The sequence below is a fragment of the Oreochromis niloticus genome, linkage group LG9, assembly GCF_001858045.2.
Source record: "Oreochromis niloticus isolate F11D_XX linkage group LG9, O_niloticus_UMD_NMBU, whole genome shotgun sequence".
Classification (NCBI taxonomy): domain Eukaryota; kingdom Metazoa; phylum Chordata; class Actinopteri; order Cichliformes; family Cichlidae; genus Oreochromis; species Oreochromis niloticus.
In genome coordinates, this window is record NC_031974.2 from 6,519,612 (window position 1) to 6,532,212 (window position 12,601).

Sequence of the window (12,601 nt, forward strand, 5' to 3'; positions counted from 1 at the left end):
GAGGATACGACCTGGGATGCCGTCTGGTCCTGCTGCTTTCCTGGTGTTCACTCTCTTGAAGGCTCTCCTCACGTCATGCTCGGAGATGACGAGCATGTTTCCGGTGTTGGCAGTGTTGTTCATTTACAATCTCAATACAGGAAATGAAACAACGGCTAAAACTATTTCTTGGTTTGACATTTTAAATGTTTATTTTATATTTGCTAGACTTCATAACACAAACAATGTGAACAAAATAACATCTGCAGAACACATGGATCAAAATACATTAAATAAAAACTTGATAACATGAAAACAGATTTCTTCATCCAACTGCTGGAACAAAGCAAACCACTCAACACGAACACTGAAGCAGAACAGTGTTCTTAAAAAACTTAAAATGTAAGTAACAGAACATTTTCATTCATAGCTGCCTCATCAAATATTTACAGGAGATTCTATCTGAACTCTGTGGAGCCTGATCTCAAGGGTTTTGAGTCTGACCTTGTTAGAGTTGATGCTTTTGAAATTGTCATTTGTGCAGAGTCACATGCTTTTATTGTTTCTGTGTCCTAATATGGTTTTCATTTTGCAGAAAGAGCTAGATGATTAGAAGATTTATTTTCAGCTTCAGAAAATTTCCATTGGTTGTATGTGTGCTGATTAAAATATTTTCTTATTAGAATGCAGCTTTGTGCAATGCATAAGATGGAGGAAGCTGTCTATTCGCTATAATTTTTTGTTGCACACAAGAAAGCAGGACTTCTCACTTCTGCTTTTGTACATGTTGGTTCTTTAAAAGGTCATGCCCTAAATGAAGTGACCGGAGGTGTAGTTGAGAGGTCACCACCATGTGCAGTGTCTGTGTGGTTGCTTTCAGTAACGATTTCTGCCTTGACCAGCAGGGTTGACTTAAATCCAACAGACCCTGAAACCAGAAGAGGATCTTTCTGTCTCTTCAGATTCACTGTGATGGGAGTGATTTCAGCCCTGAATGATCACGCTGATGTTTGCACAGAGCAGATAATTTAGTGAATGTTTTGGTACATTGGTAACAGTGAAACAGTTTATTAGTAACGTGGGATCGTTTGTGTACGGAGTATGAACTGAGATTCCTGAAGCTCTTGTCACACTGGTCACAGCTGTAGTTTCCTTCCATGTGTGTACGTTCATGCTTGTTACGATGACCTGGGCGTGAGAAGCTTTTGTCACAGTGTCTGCACTTGTATGGTTTCTCTCCCGTGTGGACACCTTTGTGTGTTTTAAGATGACTTACAGTGGTGAAGGATGACCCACACTGATCACAGAGGTGCTTTTTAACCCCACTGTGAATAAGTTCATGGCGTTTTAATCCAACTGATGTGGTGAAACTTCCCCCACATTCTTTGCAGTATTTCATTTTGTCTCCAGTGTGTCTACGCTGATGTGTTTTTAGGTTCCTTTTATGGCTGAAAGTTTTTCCACAAAGGTCACAACGAAACTCTTTCCCACAGTGATGACAGGGTTGAGAACTGGATCCATCTGTGTCGCTCTGCTTCTAAACAAAGACACAAAGACAGTGTAAATCAGTCCTTCAACATTTTTATCCTGAACGTCGCCTGAAATAAAGAGCATCTCTGCCAATGTCCAATTACATTTTACTGTTTCAGTTAACATGCTCAGTTTATTGGGCTACAATGACAACAATACTGCCACCATAATACTACATTAATACTTATTTTATGTTACATTAACATCTGACTTGCACTAAAGTACTACTATGCTAATATTTGCAGGTACCAACACAGTGCTAAACTACTAATGTAACACTGCAATAATACTAATTTAATACTGCATTAATAAGACTGTAACTGTGCAGTTATAACACTAAGCTGACTGGGACACAGAAAAAAAACACTACTACCCCCATGACACTGCAATTATAATATTAAATGAGTATTTTAACACTACTACTATACTACAATACCATTACGTAACAACAAAAGTTTGTTAACCATAAGAGAAGATTACTGAATGGTTTGGTTTTGTACTCATTTTCATTTGTGTCAAATTTTATTCCATGTACTCCTGACAGAGGAATGAGCCGCTGTAAACAAAAGGACATTTTTGCTGAAATAATAACAATATCATGATATACCAGGAAACTGCCTCAACATTAAATAATACCATCATATTAATTTTCAGCACTTTTAGTTTTTCATGATCGTGTAAATAAAAATCATAACTGAAATGAAAATCTGAATAATCACTCACAGCTGCTTTTCCATGCAGTAGAATTGCTAACATGCTAACACAGTTTAATGAGCAGAGTTGTTCCAAACAGTCAGGCTAAAATGACAAGATACAAATATAAATACATACCTCACAGTAACTGCACTTGTAGAGTTTCTTCCTGGTGTGGAACTCTTGGTGTTGTCTCAGGTAGCGTGGAGTTTTAAAAGTCTTCTCACACAGGTCACATTTATAAGGTCTCTCCTCAGTGTGGGTAAACATGTGGCGTTGTAAGAGTGTGTTCTTTATAAACCGTTTGCCACACTGATCACAGCTGTATGCTTTAACTCCACTGTGGATGAGTTGGTGTGTTTTTAGGGAAAGCTTCCAGGAAAAAGTCTTTCCACACAAGTCACAGCTGAACGGTTTCTCTCCAGTGTGGATGACCTGATGCTGTTTTAGTTTAACCTTCCCAGTAAAACCCTTCCCACACTCGTCACAGATGTGGTTTTTCTCTCTTTTTCTTCTTTGAGGTTTGTCGGCCTCCTGAGAGCGCTGACTTCTCGCTCCATGTTGGTCCTGCAGTGACAGAGATACAAACAGAGGCAGTGAGTGAAATGCAGTCGTGGAACAAACTGAACCTTCAAACTCCCTCCATTAACACTAGTTTTAAACCTGAAGGTGGAGTGTGGCACCAAACACCTTAAAAGGTCTCTTATCCCCACCTGCTGGTAGTTCTAACACATTACATCCAACCTGGTGTTAAAATAATTCATGACTGTTTAAACACTCTAAAATCAGGTTTCTTATTTTTCTTACTTTTACTCCCTACATTAAAAAATATTGCAATTTCCACTAATTACATTTTCAAAATAGTCTTTTTATTTTTGGTTGGAGGAATTTGAGGGGAGTTATTTCATCAAACATCCAATCAATTTGAGCCTGAAATGCAACACATGAAAGACAATCCTGATCGTGTACTAATCACCAGGGTATGAAACATAAAAGAGATGAAAGAGGCAAAACTGTGAGTCATAGTCAGGAGTTAAAGTGAGTCGTTGTTCTTCTTTCTTTTTTGCACAGCACCTGAACAAACAGGTAATTTCAAATGCAGTGTTTCTATCAACAAACATCAACAAACACACAAACTGTTTGTGTGCAGTTTGTCTCACAGTGTGTTGCTGGCTAAAGGTCCAGCTGCTGTACATCACAGGGAGAGAAAAGAAAGAGAGCTAACTTCACTCAGAGATGGAGAAAGATGAGACACACAGGACAGGAGAGGAAGAAGAGAGGTTAGATTTAAAGGGAAGGACTGCTCAGTGGGATTTAATCAACTGCAGATTAAAGCTTACATGCAAGTCCTCATGTGTTGAAATCAGATATTGGGTCTGTACATGTAACATTATGTTTTTTCAGTTTGTGAAACTTGCTGCAAAACAATCTGAGGCAGATTAACTGTGTTATTTAAAGACTGCATGAAGATCCTCTGCAGGTTAGTGCAGGATAAACAGGTTAGTTTGCAGAACTGTGATGGATTTAAAGTAAAGAACAGTGTGTGGCTGGTGCACAGTGACTGTGGTGCTCATGTCAGAGTTAGATTACATCAAGTGTAGCAGAGATTCATTTAAACTGAAGCTCATGATGCTGACATTCATTCACTGAGTTCCACCTTCATACCAACAGTATAGTGTCTAATATAAAGACAGTGTACTGTCAGTGTAGAGGATGGAAATCAGCCAGGACAGCTCATGAAACATCTGCTGACATCTGGTTGAATTCAGTTGTGTACATCCACAGAGAGCAGCAGGTCAGCTGATCACAGCCTGTACTTTAAGAAAATCTACTGGAGCTCTCAATAGAAATTATTGTGAGCTGTGATTCTTTTCCCCACGCTGAGCCACTACAGCTGATTTTAGGGTTCCCACCTGCTCAATCCCACTTTAACCTCTTCCCTGCTCATGTTCCTGTTTAGAGGCAAAGTCACCCTCTACAGTGTAGGCAACAGAAAATACACGTTTTATTTTCCTTCCTTTTCTACTTAACTGATTCAAACAGAGTACCTTTATTAGAAATAAATAGTTTGTATTTAATCTACTCATCTTATTTTATTATTACATTAATATAGCACAAGGTTCAGTTAGCTTTGGATAAAATTAGAAAATGTTATTTCATTGAAAATGTTCTTCAAGGAGGTACTTTTTTACTTCAAGTACATTTCAGAGACGGTACTTTTTTAATTTTTACTTGAGTAAAGAAGTTGAATGAGAATTTCCACTTTTAATAGAATATTTCTTGACACTAGTATCTGTATTCTACTTAAGTACAGAATAGCTGTACTTTTGCCTCCTCTGAGGTAACTGTAGCTGTCCACAGTCTCAATATCCATACCTTGAATGTTTAGTGGTTGCAGTGGAGGATGTTTGTGCCTGCAGAAGTTTACCACCAGCTCCTTGGTTTTACTAGTGTTGATCTGGAGGTAGTTCTGCTGGCACCAGTCAACAAAAGCTTTGGTCATTTCTCTGTACTCCTTGTCGTCCCCATCAGTGATGAGGCCGACTATTGCAGGGTCATCAACGGAGTCTCTGTACTTCTACTTAAGTATAGAGTAAATGTACTTTTGCCTCCTCTGATAATTTCTATAATATTATTTATATCAGTGATGGCCAAATGAATCTTTCTGAAACACTGAAGCTTGTATTGAAAAAGGTTCATTACTCAAAGCTTTTCAACACAGTCCTCTGATCTCTGACAACAACAAGACGGCCTACCTGAAGGAGGTTAGGAATCTGGAGAACTGGTGCCAGAGGAACAACTTTCCTTATAAACGTCAGTAAAACAAAGGAGTTGATAGTGGACTTCAACACTAAGCAGGAGAGGAACTACCGGACCCCCGTCATCACCGAGTGCCCAGTGGAGAGAGTGGACAGCTTCAAATACCTCAGAGTTCACATCACGCAGGACCTGTCATGGTCCTGTCACATCAACACCGTGGTGAAAAAGGCCCGACAGCGTCTCTACCACCTCAGACTCTTGAGAGACTTCTGACTGCCCTCCAAGGTGCTCAGGAACTTTTACTCGTGCACCATAGAGAGCATCCTGACGGGAAACATCTCAACCTGATTCGGGAACAGCACCATGCAGGACAGATGAGCTCTACAGAGGGTTGTGCGATCAGCTGAGCGCACCATCCGCTCCGAGCTCCCTGACCTGCACTCAATCTACAGCAGGCGGTGCTGGACCAAGGCCAGGAAGATCGTGAAGGACCTCAGCCATCCCAACAACGGACTGTTCTCTCTGTTGAGGTCAGGAAAGCGATTCCTCTCCCTGAAGACCAACACAGAGAGACTGAGGAGGAGCTTCTTCCCAGAGGCGATACGGTCTCTCAATCACACCATCACATAGTACTGACCCACACATATGGTTCTTACACACACACACACACACACTGGACATTCTGGACTTTGTTTACACTAATTCGATTAGATGCGTGGTCATCTAATTGAATCATTTCATCATTTAAATCCCTTTAAGCATATTTGCACTGCACAAGACACTTACAATGTGGATTACACAACCCTGGACATTATACTTCTTCATTTCCATTTAATACTTGTATAAAAAAAAAATTTGCTGCTGTTATTGTTCTATATTTCTCATACATTCTTATATATTTCTATATTGTGTATTTGGGTATTGTGTATTTTGTTGTACAGTTATTCTATTTTCCAACTTTAATTTATATATTTTATCTTATTCTTTCCCAGTTAAATTTACCCTTCATTCTAATTTGTTGTTGTACAGTTATTTCATTTTTAACTTTAATTTATATGTTTTATTTTATTCCTTCCTAGTTAAATTTACCCTTTTTAATTTTCATATTTATTTCCTATCTTATTCATAGTCTTTTTTTCTTTAGGTCACGAGCAGTTGTCTAAGCATTTCACTGCATATCGTACTGTGTATGACTGTGTATGTGATAAATAAAATTGGAATTTGAATTTGATTTGATTCCTCTTTGGTGACAGCTGACAGCTTCTGTTTAATATCATGTGACAGTTCTGTCTGATATCGGGCTGCTGTTGTGGTGCTTTGAACGTGTATTTTTTGGGGTGATGAACAAAATGTTATGTCTATTTGACTATTAATCATTTTGATGAATATCCTTATTTAAACATGTGCTGTGGTCTCTCTTTGTGTGTGACTTCTTAGTGTTTGTAAACAATTTAAAAATACATAGTATACAATAATATGCAACACAGTCATATAACAGGTTGGGAGTATGAGAGTTTTAGATGTGACTGATTATTTGGTGAAACTGTGATATTTTCCTCACCTTCTGTGTTGAGCTCATTGTTTCCTCTGTAGTGACTCAGCTGAGTCCAGATGGCTGAAAATGTTCCTCTGTTGCTCCGTCAGACTCTTCTCCTCCTGCTGATCAGCTGGGACACAAAACAGATCTTTGTTAGGCTCCACACTGCACTGAAGAGTCAAAGTGTCTCATATGTTCATCTGACAACACAAAGTACAAATTTCACTCTGATTGCTTGTAGAAATCTTGTGAGACGTGTTGTGCTGCAAAGTGAGGGAACTCTCTCACTCACTTATACTTCAGGAGGAACTTTGTGACATTGGCTCTAATATTCTAAGCAGCCCTTTACTATGACAGGGCCAGAAAGTCATATTTGAAGGTTTGGGAGAAGGACCATGTTAAAGGTGGATTGGGGTTTATACACTTTGTTATGATACAGGTAAGGCTGTAAGAGCCTGAGAAGGTGTCCTGAACGAACCTCTAAAACCAGTTTTCAGCTAATGACTCTGCTTCAGTCTGGAAAACAGCAACTACAAGTTTAAAGACTCCATCAACAATTCACACCCAGCAACAGCCTGAACAGCTCCTCCTGTGGTTTCCACAAACAGGGACAGACGTGTTACTCCCCCACCCCACACTTTCAACTCCTTCAGCCCCCCAGTCCCACCACCTCCACCATGTAAACAGACTCTTTAACATACAGAACCCAACAAAGCAGCTGAACCAGACTCAGTGTCTCCATCATAAACCATACAGTGGATCACAATATGAAGCAGTTTAAGACGACTGTTGCTGTGAACTTTCACTAGAGAAAGAAAACTGAACCGAACATCTGAATTCACTCGATGCTAAAAATTCATTTCATAGAATGAAAAATTGTAATTATACTCAGATCTACCTGTGCTTTGATGATGGGGCCTTTAAACTCTCACATTCAACAGTTTTAACCAGCTTTCCTTCCTGCTTTGACTGCAGCTGTGTTTGACACAGGAAGACATTATTACATTCTTCAATATTATACTTTCTTTTTGGGGGAAGTGCAGCTTTAAACCTTCACATGATTCAAGTCAACCCAACAAATCAATCTGAATGATCACAAGTGGGAAAAACTTCTGTAGATAAAATAAAATAAAACCCAACATTCAATCCACAACATGATTAAAAACATTCTTCTCCCAAATCACCAAGAGCTGCACATTAACCAGCACAATATATTTTTATTCTCTGTGCTTTCAAATATGAACACTGTTTACTTTCATCTGTTTCATTAGTTTTTGTTAACATCTTCCTGTGCATCACTTTACAGCAGCCACACTCATTAAAATGAGACTTTGTAGGAGTTCACTTCCTCTCATCTGTTCATCCACAGCAGCTGCCCAAAGTTTATTGTGACCCTGATACTGCAGCAGATCGCTCTCATCCATTTCCTGTTATCACTTCAAATAGAAATGAGGCTGTAGAGGTTTGGTGCAGGCAGAAAAACAGCTGCAGGGACAATGAAAAGACTTTTCTGCTCCAACTTCTCCCAGCATGCTGAGCTAATGATTAGTTGGTGTTTTTCTCCAAACACTCTCTCACTCTTCTCTCAACGTGTTCACAATAAAACTGTGAACAGACACCGAGGAGAGCAGCAGAAGACCTCATTCAGGAGCTAAACTCAACATGAACTGAACTCACAGTAAAGTTAGCTCGGTGCTTACCTTTAGATGAGCCCACAAACCGAGAGAAACTCCGTGATGAAGCTGGAACTCTTTCCAAACACAGGAAACAGATCAGGGAGCAGAGACCCACGTGGTTCACGCTGATCTCAGCTACGATCCAGGAGACAAGGGTGGGCAGATCGATGCAGATATCGATCCAAACGTTGGTACTACTTTATTCTCTTTGAATGAAAAAGCAGCTCTCTGTACAAACACGTCCTCTCTTGGAGCGTCCTCACTTTGCTCCGCCCCCTTCTTTTATTTCTAAGTTTTATTGGCGGTTGGCAAACAACAAAATGGTGGTCTAACTCACCGTAGACTCCGGGCCAATGAAAAGACGCAACTGTCTACAGTCACCGTAGAGCAGGGGTCGGCAACCTTTCTGATGAGTGCCATCTAAAATTTCCCCAGAAGTCAATGTGGCATATGATTGGATCAGAAATAAATTTAATCACACTCTATATCAACAGTTACACACAAACAACTCTATAGAATTATATTTGGCGTAGTGCAGAGCAGCTATTTTGAAACAAAAAAGACACTTTATGTGTCCAGCATTCAGACAGCTACCTGAGGACACTCTTCGTGTGACAGAAAATCTGCTCACTCAGATATGTATAGCCAAATAATACTAATAATAAAACTACTACTAATGATAATACTACTACTAATAATAATAGTAACAGGGTAATCGTGGCTCAAGAGTTGGCAGTTCGTCTTGTAATCGGAAGGCTTACTGTTTCGAGCCCCGGCTCAGACAGTCTCGGTCGTTGTGTCCTTGGGAAAGACACTTTACCTACCGCCTACTGGTGTTGGCCAGAGGGGCCGATGGCGCGATATGGCAGCCTTGCTTCTGTCAGTCTGCCCCAGGGCAGCTGTGGCTACAGCTGTAGCTGCCTCCACCAATGTGTGAATGTGAGAGTGAATGAATAGTGGAATAGTAAAGCGCTTTGAGGGTCTCGAAAAGCGCTATATAAATGAAATCATCATCATCATCATTGTTATTATTATTATCATTATTATTATTATTATTATTGTTAATGCCTCTGCAATGTTCTCAAGACAGTGAAACTTGTCAGGTAGTGATGTTTTAAAACCTTTCAATTGATTAGAAATCCCACTCTGCAATTAAAAAAGCAACAACAAAATACTACATAGAGTGCACTATACAGGTCATCGGATGTTCCAGATGGGCTTTACGTCTCCTTAAATTGCTGGCTGTCTGAGTGGTGTCCCAGAAACGATGTGGGCTTCATAGATAATTGGCAAACCTTCTGGAGGAAACCTGGTCTTGTTAGGAGAGAAGGCATCCATCCCACTTTGGATGGAGCAGCTCTCATTTCTAGAAATATGGACCAATTTATTAAATCCCCCAAAATATGACTATCCAGAGTTGGGACCAGGAAGCAGAGTTGCAGTCTTACACGCCTCTCTGCAGCTTCTCTCCTCCTGCTACCCCCCCAAAAACCCATCTCCATTGAGACTGTGTCAGCTCCCAAACAGACAAAAAACAAACCAAAAACCAGCAATAAACAATTTAAACACAAAAAATCACAAAGAAAGAACAATACAGTATCCACATCTGAACCAAAGAGTAAAACAGTGAAATGTGGATTGTTAAATATTAGGTCTCTCTCCTCCAAGTCTCTGTTAGTACATGACTTAATAATTGATCAACAAATCGATTTACTCTGCCTTACAGAAACCTGGTTGCAGCCGGATGATTATGTTAGTTTAAATTAATCAACACCCCTGAGTCATTCTAACTACCAGAAACCTCGAAGCACAGGCCGAGGGGGCGGTGTGGCAGCAATTTTTCACACCAGCCTATTAACTAACGAAAAACCAAGACAGACTTTTAATTCATTTGAAAGCCTGATGCTTAGCCTCGTCCACCCCAGCTGTAAAACTCAGAAACCAGTCTTACTTGTTATCATCTATCGTCCAACTGGGCCTTACACAGAGTTTCTCTCTGATTTCTCAGACTTTTTATCCGATTTAGTGCTCAGCTCAGATAAAATAATTATTGTGGGTGATTTTAACATCCATGTAGATGCTAAAAATGACAGCCTCAACATGGCATTTAATCTGTTATAAGACTCAATTGGCTTCTCTCAAAATGTAAAAGAACCCACCCACCACTTTAATCACACTCTAGATCTTGTTTTAACGTATGGCATAGAAACTGAACATGTAACAGTGTTTCCTGAAAACCCTCTGCTGTCTGATCATTTTCTGATAACATTTACATTTACAATAATTGATTACACAGCAGTGGAGAGTAGACTTTATCAAAGTAGATGTCTTTCTGAAAGTGCTGTAACTAAGTTTAAGAATATAATCCACCCACTGTTATCACCTTCAATGCCCTGTACCAAAATAGAGCAGAGCAGCTATCTGAACGCTACTCCAACAGAGGTCGATTATCTTGTTAATAATTTTACCTCCTCACTACGTACGACTCTGGATACTGTAGCTCCTGTGAAAACTAAGGCCTCAAATCCAAAGTCCCTGACTCCGTGGTATAATTCTCAAACACGTAGCCTAAAGCAGATAACTTGTAAGCTGGAGAGGAAATGGCGTGTCACAAATTTAGAAGATCATCATTTAGCCTGGAGAAATAGTTTGTTGCTTTATAAGAAAGCCCTCCGCAAAGCCAGAACATCTTACTATTCGTCACTGATTGAAGAAAATAAGAACAACCTCAGGTTTCTCTTCAACACTGTAGCCACGTTAACTAGTAATGACTTCATGAACTTCTTCACAAATAAGACTTTTATCATTAGAGAAAAAATTACCAATAATCATCCCACAGATGTAATATTATCTACAGCTACTTTTAGTACCATCGATGTTAAGTTAGACTGTTTTTCTCCAATTGATCTTTCTGAGTTAACTTCAATAATTACTTCCTCCAAACCATCAACGTGTCTTTTAGACCCCATTCCTACAAAACTGCTCAAAGAAGTCCTGCCATTAATTAATTCTTCAATCTTAAATATGATCAACCTATCTCTAATAATCGGCTATGTACCACAGGCCTTCAAGGTGGCTGTAGTTAAACCTTTACTTAAAAAGCCATCTCTAGACCCAGCAGTCTTAGCTAATTATAGGCCAATCTCCAACCTTCCTTTCATATCAAACATCCTTGAAAGAGTAGTTGTCAAACAGCTAACAGATCATCTGCAGAGGAATGGCTTATTTGAAGAGTTTCAGTCAGGTTTCAGAGCTCATCACAGCACAGAAACAGCTTTAGTGAAGGTTACAAATGATCTTCTTATGGCCTCTGACAGTGGACTCATCTCTGTGCTTGTCCTGCTAGACCTTAGTGCTGCGTTTGATACTGTTGACCATAATATCCTATTAGCGTGATTAGAACATGCTGTAGGTATTACAGGTACTGCACTGCAGTGGTTTGTATCATATCTATCTAATAGACTCCAATTTGTTCATGTAAATGGAGAGTCCTCTTCACACACTAAGCTCAATTATGGTGTTCCACAGGGTTCGATGCTAGGACCAATTCTGTTTACATTATACATGCTTCCCTTAGGCAGCATCATTAGAAGACATAGCATAAATTTTCACTGCTATGCAGATGACACGCAACTCTATCTATCCATGAAGCCAGATAACACACACCAATCAGCTAAACTGCAGGAATGTATTAAAGACATAAAGACCTGGTTGGCCGCTAACTTTCTGCTTCTTAATTCAGATAAAACTGAGGTTATTGTACTGTCCTTCAGCGCACATATTAAACAAATACAGTGGCTTGCAAAAGTATTCGGCCCCCTTGAACTTTTCCACATTTTGTCACATTACAGCCACAAACATGAATCAATTTTATTGGAATTCCACGTGAAAGACCAACACAAAGTGGTGTACATGTGAGAAGTGGAACGAAAATCATACACGATTCCAAACATTTTTTACAAATAAATAACTGCAAAGTGGGGTGTGCGTAATTATTCAGCCCCCTGAGTCAATACTTTGTAAAACCACCTTTTGCTGCAATTAAAGCTGCCAGTCTTTTAGGGTATGTCTCTACCGGCTTTGCACATCTAGAGACTGAAATCCTTGCCCATTCTTCTTTGCAAAACAGCTCCAGCTCAGTCAGATTAGATGGACAGCGTATGTGAACAGCAGTTTTCAGATCTTGCCACAGATTCTCGATTGGATTTAGACACCAGACAGGTCAGGGATAAAGTTATTGAGAAATTTAAAGCAGGCTTAGGCTACAAAAAGATTTCCCAAGCCTTGAACATCCCACGGAGCACTGTTCAAGCGATCATTCAGAAATGGAAGGAGTATGGCACAACTGTAAACCTACCAAGACAAGGCCGTCCACCTAAACTCACAGGCCGAACAAGGAGAGCGCTGATCAGAAATGCAGCCAAGA

The 12,601-nt window shown here is 39.8% G+C and overlaps 1 protein-coding gene across 4 annotated transcripts; it reads right to left on the minus strand.

The window, feature by feature from the left end:
• Positions 1–173: 173 nt before the first annotated feature.
• Positions 174–6,564, minus strand: LOC102082743 (zinc finger protein 525). 4 transcript variants are annotated; one of them, XM_025910313.1, is made up of 3 exons: positions 6,524–6,544; positions 2,341–2,769; positions 174–1,513 (listed from the first exon to the last, which is right to left on the minus strand). In XM_025910313.1, exons 1-3 carry the CDS (start codon positions 6,539–6,541, stop codon positions 944–946), a joined length of 1,017 nt encoding a protein of 338 aa, XP_025766098.1. In that variant the 5' UTR covers positions 6,542–6,544; the 3' UTR covers positions 174–943. The 4 variants fall into 4 exon arrangements, 3 of the variants coding, with proteins under 3 accessions (XP_025766098.1, XP_025766097.1, XP_025766099.1); XM_025910312.1 differs by having other exon boundaries at positions 174–1,516; XM_025910314.1 differs by lacking the exon at positions 174–1,513 and adding an exon at positions 1,584–2,065.
• Between the last annotated feature and the right edge of the window lie 6,037 nt (positions 6,565–12,601).

What these genes read in the sequence shown, in the direction of transcription:
- LOC102082743 (XM_025910312.1), bottom strand. An exon ending in ACAAGTGCAGTTACTGTGAG is followed by an intron (nt 1,517 to 2,340) that starts GTATGTATTTAT and finishes GTCTTTGTTTAG; the next exon opens with AAGCAGAGCGACACAGATGG.